The 14,473-nt window shown below is 42.9% G+C and overlaps 1 protein-coding gene across 9 annotated transcripts in view; it reads right to left on the bottom strand.

Moving 5' to 3' along the window:
• CPNE2 (copine 2) overlaps window positions 1-14,473 on the bottom strand; it is a 221,987-nt gene that overhangs the window by 30,303 nt on the left and 177,211 nt on the right. For 8 of the 9 annotated variants that reach the window (XM_090062655.1, XM_090062652.1, XM_090062649.1 and 5 more), the window contains 2 exons: window positions 8,883-8,934; window positions 3,556-3,689 (listed from right to left, as the gene is read on the bottom strand). The exons of the other annotated variant lie outside the window; for it this stretch is intronic. In XM_090062655.1, the coding sequence (XP_089918781.1) occupies window positions 3,556-3,689; window positions 8,883-8,934 (186 nt within the window). The remainder of the gene's footprint in view (window positions 1-3,555; window positions 3,690-8,882; window positions 8,935-14,473) is intronic. 9 annotated transcript variants of the gene reach the window in all.

Raw genomic sequence — 14,473 nt, 5'->3', positions numbered from 1 at the left:
CCGAGTTGACTGAACCAATGCAAACCTCTTGTGCGGACAGGCAAAGTCCAATAGCCTGCACTGGTGGAGCAAACCCCTTCTTTAACTTGCATGAGCTGCTAAACTAAGCTAATCTGAGTTAATCCCAGTATAAGCAAGGCCATAAACCCAATTTTGCTATCGGGGGACTTATTTGAGCAGGCTGTGAACTCAAGCAGATAATTAAGCAAGTGTGAAACTCTTCACTCCTTACTTTTAATGCAGATGTTGCCAAATAAAGGTGACAGTAAAGAAGAAATGTTCCAGTGTCATGTTTTTCTTTTTAGATTGTTCCTTTCCTTTTTACTCCTTGGACTGGTAAGCCATAGTCAGCATATTGATACGGTCTCTCTTGAGACCTAAGGATGGAAGAGACCTGATCAAGGAAAGGGAAGTCATCAATGCCCACAAGAAGGAGCATTTTGCAGACCTCTTTAGTTGAGCCTCTGTCATTGATGAGTGTTTTCAATGCCATCCCACAATACCCAGTCAGAGATAATTCAACCCTCGATGAAGTGAGGAAAGCCATTGTGCAGAGGAAGAATGACAAGGCACCTAGAGATAATGGAATTCCTGCCAAAATCATCAAGATCCTTAGGATCAGGGCATGGAGCTGATGAGGAGATCCAAGACGACCTCAGGGACACCATGATCGTGACAATCTGCAAGAAAGGAAATAAGTCTGACTGTGGAAATTAGAGGGATAGCCTTGCTGTCCACCACAGGGAATATCATTGTGAGAACCTTCCTAAACCATTTCCTTCCACTTGCTGAAGAGCTGCTCCCAGAATCTCAGTGTAGATTTAGGGCATCAATAGGCACAACTGACATGAACTTCATGGTTCACCAGCTGCAGAAAAAATGTCAAGAACAACATGCACCTCTTTACATGGCCTTCTTTGCCCTCATGAAAGTCTTTGACTCTGTCAACTGAGGAGCACGGTGAACAATCCTTCTGAAGTACAGATGCCTACCAAAATTCAACACCATTTTTGCCTGCTCCATAACAGTATGTGAGCAGTGGTTCTCAATAATGGATCCATCACAGATCCCTTTGAGGTTAAGATAGGAGTTAAGCAAGGCTGCACTATCACTCCAACACTTTTCTAGATATGAGTTGCATATCACTGCAATGCTACCTCTGACCACCAAACAAGCTTCCAGTCAGAGTGGAGGTAAACTACCAAATTGATGGCAAATTGTTTAATCTCAAGATGACTAAGTCCAAACCAAGACCACCCAGACCTCAATCATTGAGCTTCAGTGTGCTGATGATGCTGTAGTCTGTGCTTACTCAGAAGCAGACCTTCAGGCAATCATCAACATTTTTTACCAAGGCATATAAGAAAAAGGAACTGACACAACATTCAGAAGACTATGGTCATGCTCCATCAACCAGCTCTTCATCAGAAGTCCCCAGCTCCAGTAATTCAGATTCACAGTGAGACACTGGAGAACACTGAGTATTTCCCATACCTCAGAAGCCATCTTTCACAGAAGACTAACACTGAAGAAAAAAAATCTAACATTGCCTCATATGTGCAGATGGGGCCTTCAGACACCTGAGGAAATAGGTGTTCAAAGATTGTGACTTCAGATCTGAAACCAAGCTCATGTTTTAATCAAGCAGTTGTGATCCCCCACCTTAGTGTATGGCACTGAGATGTGGACAACATACAGGAGACATCTCAAGCTGTTGGAGAAGTACCATTAATCAAGCCGTTGGAGAAATGCCATCAACTCTGCTTGTGGAAGATGCTTTGAATCCAGTGAGAAGACGGATGCACCAAAGTTTACATCCTGTCACAAGCAAACACCATGAGCATCGAGGTGATGATCATCTGACATCAACTTTGCAGGGCCAGACACATCGTCTGGATGTGTGACTCGAGACTCTCAAAGCAAATTTTATTCTCCCAGCTCTGTAAGGTATATGCTTAAGATGAGGGCAGATAAAGCACTTCAGGACATGCTTAAGGCCAACTTAAAAAATGCAATATTGACATCAGCTCATGGGAAACTCTCGCCCAGGTCCTTCCCAAATGGAGGAAGAATCTGCTGCAAGAATCTGATGACAACAACAGGAGACAGAAAAGCAGGGGTGACAGAAACAGTGTGTTGTGAACCGAATCAAGAACCCAGAGCCATGCATCCTTCACAGAAGTGTGTGCCTGAGCTGCAGAGTCAGTTGATCCCAGATAGGCCTTGTCAGCCATCTTCAGATCCACATATAAGACAATCATGGAAGACAATCATCCTTGACTGTGAGGGACTGCCACTAATGATGTTTGTCTCTCTCTAGCCTGAGAACCTTACAAGCTACTGAAATGGAGTAGAGGACATAAGGGACACCCTGAGAGCCAACAAGCAGCTTTTCAACATGTGTTTATAAATAGTACAATGAACTAATTGTCCTGGACTTTGAGGGTTATGAGTGGCATGAAGTGATCATTTTGGAACCAGGATTCTGGCACTGCTGTTTGCCCAAATGACACAAAAACTATTGTAAAAATAAAGATGTCAGATATTTTTTGGATTTTAAGGGTCTTTTAAAATGTCTTCTTCCAGCTCAAGATCACAGTATGCTGAATGTGTTTTGTTTCCAAAACCAGTTTAGAAAAGCCCACTCCCACCTACCCCCTCAACCTGCTTTACAAGAACCAAAAGTGAAGCTCCCAGCAGAGGTGGGAAATACAGTAATATGGTTTGGAAGATTTTGCTTTAATACCCTGCTCTGCCATAGATTTTATCTATGACCTTGAGCAATTTTTTTTCACCTTAGCTGCCCATTTGCACAACAGGCGAAGTAATATTGTCCTGCCTCACAGAGGTGTTGTAAGGATACCTGTATTTAATAACTGGGAGGTGCCTAGCTGCTGGGCTTACAAAGACCAGAGTAGCAGCTGATATAGGATAGATAGCCAGTACCTTATCACATGCAACATTATGTGGTAGTAAGGATCATTCCTGTATTGCTCAATACCTGCATATGATTTCTTGATAGTTCCTTAACCTCCTGCTGTCTCAGCTTCCCATCCATAATGGGGCAATAACAGCACTCCCTTATCTCCCGTGGGTATTATGAGGATAAATTCCCTGATGGCAGATAGATACTCAATTAACATAATGATGGGAGCCACGAGTACTTAGACAGAACCTCAGGCTCCTGGACATTTATAGTTCTCATGCATCTGCTTTTGGCTTTGTTGCACAGCAGTTGTTTTACAAAGAAGTCAGCAAAATTTAAACCTGCAAGGTGATTTGCCTTCCTTAAACACAGCTTTCCCTTGTCTTTGCTGTCAAGACAGAGTCAGTAAGCCTTTAAAATGGAACCAGTTATGGCTAAAATCAATTACTCTATCACACTAGCTTCTGATAAATTCTTTGCAAGGTTCTCTAATAGGTCTTTTTCATTTTGCTTTTCTGTGATGCTGTGCCTACTGGGAGACACCAAGATGCTCAGCTTAATTAGCCCCACTTTAAAATTCAAAGCCAAGGCAACAACACAGATAAAACAATATACACATTCTAACTTACTGCTGCAAACTCCTGCTGGGTAGCCTGGGCAGCAAACCGGGCCACATGATTGACAATGGGGGAGAAGTTGGTTGGTCCATAGAAGCGCACATGGGGCAGGCAGGCTGAATAGGCTTGGACAATGCCTTCCACTCCTTAAAGAAAAGCAGACAAATGAAACATTAAAATATCCACTCTTCCAAGCAGCAAAAAGGCTTCTTCCAGCAATCTGCTCCTTACTCTACTTGCACATCAGAAACAACTGATGGAAATTCAAAATCACTAAAACTATATTTCAATGTACTGGCATTTACGTTAGAGTGAGCCCCCTGTAGAAATCAGGGTTTCATTTTCCAAGGCGTAATGCAAACAACAGGCTATGGAGCTTACTCTGCAGCTAAAATAGACAAAACAGAGAGCAGGTGGCATGGGAACGAGAGATGCAAAATGATTGAAGTGATCTCAGAGGAAGTCAGGAGTAGAGTCAAGACAAGAATCTAGGACTCCTACCTCCCAAGCCGGTATCCAACCCACTGAACCATCCTGACTGTGCATCAGGAGTGTTTCAGTGATGTAAAAACAATTTTCTCTGGAACTGAGGGTGCTCCAAACTAGATGTGAGGAAATAAAGTGGAGGGCGTGGGGGGGGCAAGAGGGCAGGCGTGTGTCCTCATCCCACCCATCTCTCCCCACAATTCAAAGGCTGAACTGAAAAACTGGAAACAAGGGGCTCCTACACAGGCAGGGAGCCTGCTCAGATGTACTGGAGCACAGAAATCGATGCATTCCGGTAGCCTCATGTGTCATTTGCATCAGCATCTCCACACTGACAAAATGGCAGCAGTGCACTTTGAAATAAAATATGTCTGATGAGCTTTAGTTTAAACCACCCCACTGCCATGTTTTCATGGCGGGGATGCGCAGCAGTGACAATACATGTAATGTGTGGGAGCTTTTAATTAGCGCTGCTCGCTAATTGAAGTGCCCAGCACCATGTCCAGAAACACGTATGAAAATGCCCAAGAGTTGATTCAGATCAGTCCAAAGATAGGGATTTGAGGATTCTAGGAAAAAAAGAAAAAAATAATTTGGGGTCAAGCCAAAATGTTTTATTTGACCCAAAATTAAATATGTTGTTGCATTTCAGTTACCAAACCCTTCAGTTTAAGCTTTTGTCTTTAAATTTAGGTCAATATTTAAGCAAAAGAAACACCATTTCTTTAAAAAAAATTGTAAAGTTTCATCAATAAAATGTGGCATGTCTAAAACAACAAATTCTAAGTCAATCTTTGCAATAATGTTGTCCCAGTGTTCTTCCTTGAAAATTTTAATTGAAATGCAATATAATAGTTTTGGCATCTGATATCACATTTTCAGCGGCATAATTATTTGGAAAAAAGGTTTATCCATCCCTTCTCAGACCTTATTTTTCAGAAGATCTGAGATGCCTCTGACCTTAATACAGGGTAGATTTTCACATTATAGACTAAGTCAGAGATGGGTGACATAAGCTTTTGGGAACCAGAATGCACTTCATTAGATGCTATCATCAGATGAAAAAGTGAGCTCAAGCTCATGAAAATGTATGGTATACATTTCTGATTCAATTAGTCTGTAAGGTGCAAATATACTCTGTCTTCTGCCTAACTTCAGACTAACGCAGTTAATTTTTCTTTGACCTTGGTAACCATTTTATACTTGAGTCCTTGTGCTTATGAGAGAGGGCTTCTGATGCCCGAGTTTAAGTAAGGTGGCTTTCTTCTGCTTTTGAAAAATATTGAGGTCCTGTGAAGAGAGTAACCACGTGGGAACACACATGCCTACATCTGAGAAGGAACTGAGGCAGCCACAAAGCAGGGAGGCTGTGGAGAGAATCAACAGAGACAGAAACAACTTGGCAAGAAACTTGAAACCGGAAGTTTCACTGGTGTTCTGAATGTGTTGATCTGATTTGCAAGATATGCTTTTTCCACCTCTTCAGGAGAATCAATTTCTGTCAGTAAATTAGATTAGGGATGAAGGTCTTTCTGGCTGTCCCAATTCAGGCAACCAAATAACCTGTTCCTGTTGCAGGCTTTTTTTACCACTTGCTTGCCAGCAGTAATGAGACAACAAGCATTATATCCCTACTGCACCTATTATGCTTATATCAGAATAATCCTCCCTAGTTATACAGGACAATTGGGCTTAGTTGGCTCTAAAAATGCCATGTTCTTTAATGCTGGCTTAGTTATCTGAGAACAAGTTAATTTTAAAAAATCCTCACTTCTGAAATAAAACCAAGTCCTGCTCTGGGACATGTAAACACAGAGGGGCCAAGGCCTTCACTGGGAGCTGTGCACACACACATGAGAAGAGAAAACATTTCTTTACACTCAGCATTCTGTACCCTGCTCCTTTAGCGTGCAATACCCAACTATGTGATGAGACTGAAACCAGAAAGGCAGAAATCCAGGCTGTTTGGACAATCTAGCATTTCATGGCTCAAGTGCAAATATCAAAGGGTAGAAGACACATGAAAAATAAAGAAACAGGCAATTTCATTTTCCCACCCTCAAAGCCTGAGGTGAGTGCACTATGTTCCAAACTGCCTGGAACAGCATGATACCAATTCCCTCAAGAGTTATCTGTCTCTTATCACCTAGGAGACCAGGCTCCAAGGAAGTCCTACATAGATGCAAGACTTGATTGTGGCCTCACTAAGTGTTTCTATTTAGAGCTGCATCGTGAAATCCAGGAATTTGCTTCCCTCAATCCCTTTAGCTCTCTTTCACCGAATGCATACATAGAAGTATGTTTTTAAGGTGGGATAAAACAGCAAACAGAAGTTGTGTTTTTACCCTTTTCTTATTAACAGGCTATGACTGCCTGTCATAACTGAACAGTAGCACATGCCATAATAGCTGACTTCAAGCATTAACCTGTTGCAGTGCATACATTTTGGGCCACGGTGTTTTAGACACAGTGTTTTAATTGCCTTTTAGGTCTTGATGCTACAACTGCTGTGTGTGTATGTGTCTGCATATAAGTGTTGTATGCCTACATGCAACGCATTGCACTTTCTGGAATCCTACTGGAGTCCCTAGTGCTCCATGTGGACAGAGCAATCTACCAGCATACAAGAAGTTGCTGCATCCAGGTCTAAGTTCCCATGTGGGGTCAAATTTTCAAGGGTGCTCAAGTGACTTAGAGGAAAAAAACCTGTGAATGTCAAAGGGACTTGGGCTTCTAAGACAAATAGGTGATTTTGAAAATCCCACTTATAAAGCAGGGGTCAGAAACATCTACAGTTCATTGGCCAATTCAGATTTGGCAAGCATTTATTTTACAGAAGAATAATGTTTCTAGGGCTGCAAAGCAATCCTTCCAAGAAAACAGAGGGCAGAAAGGATGTAGTGCCTGAACCTGAAAGAATCTGTCTAAGAGTTTTGAACTACCTTGTTCATCTCAACAGAGCTGATACTCAACCAGTATTTTCTGTAAGATTAGATGCACAGCAGCATACCAATCTAGGTGCACAATTACTGCAATTCTACAGATCAATTAGGTAAATCCAGGCAAAAAAAAGTGTTCCAAATACACAAAGAGCAGAATTATCACAGTAGTTCTAAGAAGCTTGGCATAAATTTCTGTTTCTTCCTTGATATTTGTACAAATCTCCTGTTATCACTGAGCTCCATTATTCTTCAAGGACAGTATATTAGCCTGCATGAATCATATTTTAAATCATCATTCATTCCCTTCCATAGAACACATTTGTTAGTCATGTTTCAGTCTGTCCAACTATAAAGAGAATGTTCTGAATGCAACCCAGCACAATGGTTTCTTAAGTCTGAAGATACAGTTTCAAGTGCAGCTTGGGACATCAGATTCAGAGATTCCTCTCATTTGGAATGAGAGCCAAAGCCCACAAAGACAATTTCATTGTTTCTACTAAAACATTCAGCAGGCCACACCTTCTTATGGTCATAAATATTGGGCTGGAAAAGAATGTAAGTGGTGAAGAACCACAGTCACCCCATCCCCACTGTGACTGATCTGCTACCTGCCATTCCCAGGGAATTTATGTCCTTTATACATATGGCAAGTTATCATAGATTAAACAGAGGCCACCATATGTTCCATGATCTATTATATTGCCAGAAAGAGGTAAGGTTTTGTATCCTCGGGGGTATATGAGGTAGCATTAGAAGGCATGTCTATATGGCCTCCCTGCTGACTCAGTGAACACTGCCTCAGAAACACACCCACACACACCAGAGATCAGCTAACTGGCAGAGCAGATGTTATGGCCTGACTCCAAGCAGCTCAGAGCAGCCCATAGTGTAGATGAGAGTGTGGCACGTGAAGACTTTCTGCTTGGCACATGTGCCTCAGGGTTGGCGGTGAGGACAAGGCAGTGCTGCCACAACAAAGATTGGCCCCCTGCCATCCTCCCTTGGCACTCCAACATCTTAGAAGTCAAGGTTGCAGGTATTTTGACACTGCCCAAAAATGTTGCCAACCCCTGGGCTAGAACAAAACTGGAGAGAAAGGAGGGTTAGGGCTCTAGATCCAGCTTTGCCACCGGCCTACTGGGTGATCTCTGGCCAAGTCACTTCAACATTCCTTGCCTCAGTTTCTGTCATTTAACTGTGGGAAAATACTAGCCCACAATTTACAAGTGCTAGCATTATTTTTGGAGGGACATGAGATAAACAGACTAACCTGTGAAGGGTTAATCATAAACCAGAAGGTATTAGATTCTTTTAAACAAACCTGTCAATTGCCACTGCTTAAACAGTTTCTTCCCTGGAGGGTTTAGTCTTACAGATTTGTACAGTGCCTAGGGCTCTGGGTTCTGGCCTCTGAACTTCAAAGCAATCCAAATAAGAGTAATACAAAAAGCTTTTGGACAACTAGTATAATCATATACTGACCTGAAAAGCTAAGGGGGTATTCACTGAAGTTTTTGTGAAGTGGTGGAAGGAAAAAGGGGTCAACTCTCCTGGGGCTATCCTCATACCTGCTAGTACCTTATGCAGGAAGTCAGACTAGATTATCATAATATCTCTTGAAGCCTCAGACTCTATGAAGCATATAAGTCTATAGCCATCATTGTAAACTAGGCCTCAGTTTCAAAATGACCTGTGAAAGTACAGGAGACCTGCAGTGCTTCTCATCCTGGTACCTTTCAGGAGATGTCCAAATCGAGCAGAGGATCTTTTGAATATTTAGTCAGAACTGCAATGCTGCTCTGACCAGGGCTTGAAGTTCAGGAAGAAATTACCAGGATGGTATGTCCAAAATAATAATGAGGAAATACTTGTCCCTGAGCTGGAAAAGACTGGGCCCAAAGAGGTACTTACCTGAGCAGAACGGATTGGTAGGATTGAAGTTAATGGCGAACTCATGAGATACCTGCAGAGAGAAAACAACTCAAACTGACACTGAAATCAAGCACTATATGGGCTTCTTGAAAGAGACTTTACAAATCAGACCCCAGCTAGTTTTGTATGTGCAGAGACTAGCACAACTCCATTGACACTCCCCTAATGATTTTCTGGCCCTACTTTTTCAGGGTTGTTGAGTTTTTAATGTACTGGGCAAGGTTACAATATTCCTTAACTCCCGTTACACAGTGTCAAGAAACCTGAAAAATCAAAGTACTCAGACATAAGCAGTTTTCAGGAATTAAGCTAGTTTCTTTTGCCTTAAAAAGCCTTTTACCCAAGTCCCCTTGATAAGCCCCTACTCTGATCCCTCTGAAATTAGGACTCCCATCACTTTGTTCCTTAACAAATATCAGCAAACAAGCTATGTCCATATAGTGGAGCCTGGCAGAATAACACAGGGAGTGTCAGGAAGTCAATGTGTACATATCATAGATCTCCCATTAAGAGTCGCATTCACTTGAAGGAGTCACTTTGCCACTTAAGTTCATAAGGTGTCAGAACATTAGCCCAGTTTTGGAGGCAGCCACTTTTTCCAACCCCTTTGCAAGCTGGCATAGCAAAGCAGATGCAAACCTTGAACCTGCAGCAGAGGTAACCCCTGGAAGTGTTAGACTGGCTATCCTGACCCTTAAAAGAAAATACCTGAGGAAGTCCTGCTACCTAGGCAGTAGCAACAGACTCTCAAGGTCTTCAGTGAACTAAAACCATCTGGGAACAGCTACTTATGTCCCTTGAAACAGAAGGTTGTAGAAGGGAATTCCTTTGCATGCTGGAGGTTTATTAGTCCCTGGTGTTTTCATGGCATCTCAGCACTGCCATTTACAAAAATTAATAGCAATGCTGATTGCAAATGTCTCCTAAGGAGACTCCTCCCAGCATCAATTAGATTACAAAGCACCTGCTTTTATTGCTCCTAATAGTTCCTTAACACTGTATGAATGGATTACTCATTAAGTATTGTACAGAGCAGGTTTTCAGAGGATAATGCAGGAGTGAGTGAGACAAAGGTATGTCCAACAGTGTGAAGTAGGGTGCAGGAGCAGAAGTGCACAGTCCAAGTGGTAGTATCTGAATGAAGCCTGAGCCATTGAGTCTTTGGCATTCCACTGAAGATGATTCAACACACTGGCTCACTACTGGTGGCTCCTCTTTAGCAGAAGCATCACACAGCTTGCTATTGGTTAGATCAATGGTTCTCAACCTTTGATGTTTACGAATGGGTCCTGGTAAAACAACAGCCAGTCCCAACCCAGTGCCCCTCATTCCTGACCCACTGCCCCCAGGTCCCAGTCTCCCAGTGTGTGGGGCAGGGGGCCCCCAAACAGCCCCTTGCAAGCTAGAACTCTGACAGCCTGCAAGGGAAAAGCCACTTTTCCACTATATTCTCCTTTAAAGGAGAATCCATTTTTAAAGTTTGTTTGCAATCCTTTCATATACTCTTGCAACCCATTTTTGGGTCACAATGCACAGGATGAGAAATGCTGGCTTAGATCACCTCCACTGTAATTCTTTATGGAAAGATGTAAGTGAGTCTAAAGCCCCTCTGGAAAAGCCTAGTAGCAAGGGGCTGAACCTAAGGATGCTGAGAATTCATACAGCACAGAATGTAACAAGTTAATCAGGAGGTATTGTTCTCTGACAAGGCTTAAAAGACTGTTAGGTTAGATCAGTGCAGAAAAAGGGCTCCATGAAACTCATGAAGGAGCTTGCTCTGCAGATCTATTTCACACAGGAAGCAGTTAGTGATGGGCACTACAGAAAGCCTCCAAATAGAGAGGAACAGCAGCAACAGAGATTCAGTTTCTTTAGCCAACAACTGCTATGAGAGATAAGCTCAATGATTTGGACACAGGAGGGGGCAGGACTCCCAAGTTGTAGTAGGAGCTCTGCCAGTGTTTTGATGTGTGTGAGCAATTCACTTAGGGCTGAACTGTTAAACTCACCTACCTAACCCTATAATATAGCTACCTATAATTTAGGCATCTAAATAACTGAACTATCAGCAGTGCTGAGGATGCACAGCTCCCTTTTTCAAAACATCTCTGAAAAATCAGGACATTCATTTAGCATTAAGAACACTATTCTTAGGAGTCTAACTGGAAAGATACAGCTCAATATATGCCTGAGTTTACCAGTGACAAAAGGGATAATACTTTCTTCACCTATGAGGGGCACTGAGGATAAAAGTACCTAGGGATTCTCACATAGGTGCTACAGTACTCAAGTTTATTAATAAAAATTACTATAACTATCCATGTATGTGAAATTGGAGTCTTTCAGAAACTGAATTCCTCCAAAGAAATACATCTCATGCTAAGCATAGCCAAAACCTCCAATTATAATGTATACTATTTAAAAACAAAAAACTTTGTAAGAAAGTGAGTAACAGCTCAAAGTAGGTCAGACTCCTGCAATTCTCTTCTGCATTTCCAAGTCAATTAGCATTACAACACACAATAGCTGGTGCTCCGTTTCTGGGTACTCTCATGCTGGTTGTGGACATTCAGTAAGGCTGTCATTCATGCACACAAGCAGCCAACAACCCTGACCTGGTGACAGCAACACATACTAAATCTAAGCAGAGGAGTGAAGTAATGGAGACATGGCAGATACTCTGCCTCATTGCAAAGGCCTGTGCAAGATGGCAGTGCTATAAGAGCCTTTAAAACTCATTCAGTTCTTCCCATTCCCCACTATCTTCCAAACAGACCCCCCACCACCATCAAGACCACCTAACTTACTAGCTAAAGGGAGCTGAGAATGCAGTCTTTTCAAGGTCCAACACCAACAATTCCTTAGGGGGGATTCAGTGCATAATGAAATCCTGCAAAGCATGTCATTGATTCTAAGGGTTTTGACCATATGAGGAGGGCCACTTGTATGGCTGGGGCCTCCGTGGCCAGCCCTATGAGAAGAAGCTGAGGGACCTGAATCTCTTCAGTCTCTGCAAGAGGAGGCTGAGGTGGGATCTTGTGGCTACCTACAACCTTGTCAGGGGCCACCAGTGGGGACTCGGGGAAAGTCTGTTCACCAGGGCCCCCCTTGGAGTCACCAGGAACAATGGCCACAAGCTGAGGGAGGATAGGTTTAGGTTAGATATTAGGAAGAACTACTTCACGGTAAGGGTGGCCAGAGCCTGGAACAGGCTTCCCGGAGAGGTGGTGCTTTCACCTTCCCTGGAAATCTTCAAGAGGAGACTGGATAGGCACCTGGCTGGGGTCTTATGACCCCTGCCACCCCCCAGTGCTCCTTCCTGCCCATGGCAGGGGGTCGGACTCAATGATCTGTCTAGGTCCCTTCCCACCATTGATTCTATGATTCTATGACTTAGGCCCTCTGTATGGTGAAAAATCTCCTGCTCTACTCTACCATGAAGCAGCGTGAACACCCTTGAATAAAGAGTAGAAGTAGAAGCCATGTCTCCTGACCAGCCAAGCACAACATTGCCACCAAGCCTTCCAACTGGACAGTAAAGAAAAGCAGTCCAGGTATTTAGCCCTCTTCCTCTTCCCAACCATGACCACAAATGTTCTTTCTTATAACTTGTTGCTTGGAGTGTTGTATTTTTAGTCCTGCCGATTCAAATTCCCCTACAGTGAACACTGTATGCCCATACAATGAGCTACAGACCATGATGCTTCTCCACAATGCAGCTTCTAGCTTGTCTGTGAATGGCTGCCTTTGCCTGGGACCCAATAAGTTTCTACTGCCACCTGCCAGTGCATTTATTTATTTATTTAGATTCAAGTTTTGCCAAAAATGGTGGTGAAAAATGTCAGCAAATACACTTCCGTATTTGCCAACCAAAAGCCAAGGGTTTTTTTTCCTGGTTTTGTTTTGTTCTAAAAGCAATAAGATAGCTTAAAACTGCTTTGTCACAGAAATAATGACCAAAGATCTCCTCCTCTCTACAGGGGTTTTGAGGCATACTATGGAGTTTTCATAAAGATTTTTATCCATTCTAGATAGCTGTACAGGATGGTGGAAAAGCAAATAAATAATAGATTGCAACCACTTTGTAATTTGATGGGCTTGTAAAATAGTTTCTCAAAAATCCCACTACACTGATAAGAAATGTTTGTTCACTTCTTTATCAAATTCTGTGGAACTTTTCTTCTGAGGGAAGTGGCTGTCTTTAATAAATACTGGTAAAGGGTTAGAATCAGCATTGTTTTGGTTTGTTGTAGCAGAGAAGAGTATGAAACGGAAAGGGTCTGTCCCCTGTTTTGGAATCTGTAGATACCAGACAGAAGACAACTTTCAGACCAGCAGCAAAACCACACTGTGTTTAAGATCTCAGCATTTGGCTCCTAAAATCACCTCTTGGCAGGCTTCCTTTCAGGCAGAGGTGAGATGGTTTGTGATTTAGGCACTGGTTTAGGACTTCGGAAATCCAGATTCATTTCCTAGCTCTACTATAGGGTCCGTGGGCAAATCCTAAATCTCTCTGTGCTTTGGTTTTCCAATGGGGGTGATGTCTATCTGGTAGAGGCAGACTAAGCTTTTGGGGGTGGACCTATTATTAAGCATTTCTAATCTCAGTTGAACTCCTTGGGCACAACTGTAACAAACAAGGAAGCAGTTTCTTTGAGAGTACCCCAGTTGTTGCATCTTTCTTCACCAGATCAAACACTCAGCCAGACTGGAATCCAAGGAGCCTACTCTTTGGCTCATATCTCACAAGAGGTATTAAACAACACAAGGACCAGTGGGATTGGGATTTTATACAGCCTTTGCATCTTCCCACATAAGCTTAAACCCATCTGCCTCTTTCTCCCATCTCCTACAGGGAAATTGCTTGAGGTTCTCTTTATGGAGCTGTTCGTATTTCAAGATGTTCACTGACATTTTCAAATAGACTTTTGTGTGCAAAATATCTTATTCATATTGGTTCTTTGAAAGCATTTTGTGGTGCCATAGCAACACGGGCATCATGAGAACAAAGCGTGATTTATATGACTCTCATATCTTTAATGATCTTCCCTATTTCTATTCTGTTCCTCGCTGTACCATAGCCACACTTGGGTTTGGATTTGGCCCAAATCAGACACAGTGATTCAATTCTTCATTGATTCAGATCACTGTCCCTGATTCAATTCGGCTGAATCCAAATCAGATGATTCAATGTTGATTCAGAGAATCGGCTATTCGTCCATAGACACAGCTTTAAATATTTTTTCTACATACCTCAAGGTACCAGTGCAGCTCATGAATGCTGCAATGCTGGGGCAGATGGAGTGTCCCACAGGAGCGTGGTGGGGCCTCCCAAATGCTCAGCAGCAAACCCGGGAGTGGACCAAAAGTACTTCTGGTTCACTTCTGGGCCACTGGAGAGCATGCTGCCCCCCCCCCCCCACACACACATCTCCTCGGCTCAACAATCAGGTGCAGGGGGACCCTGTGTGCCTCCCTGACCCAGAAGGCACCAGTCGCCAAAACGGGGGAATGCAGGGGGCCCCCTCTCACACTTCCCAATGGACCCAGAAATGGACCGGAAATGCTTC

Source organism: Crocodylus siamensis, chromosome 9 (assembly GCF_052110815.1).
Source record: "Crocodylus siamensis isolate JL-2025a chromosome 9, ASM5211081v1, whole genome shotgun sequence".
Classification (NCBI taxonomy): domain Eukaryota; kingdom Metazoa; phylum Chordata; order Crocodylia; family Crocodylidae; genus Crocodylus; species Crocodylus siamensis.
This window is presented reverse-complemented; position numbering and strand designations above follow the sequence as displayed.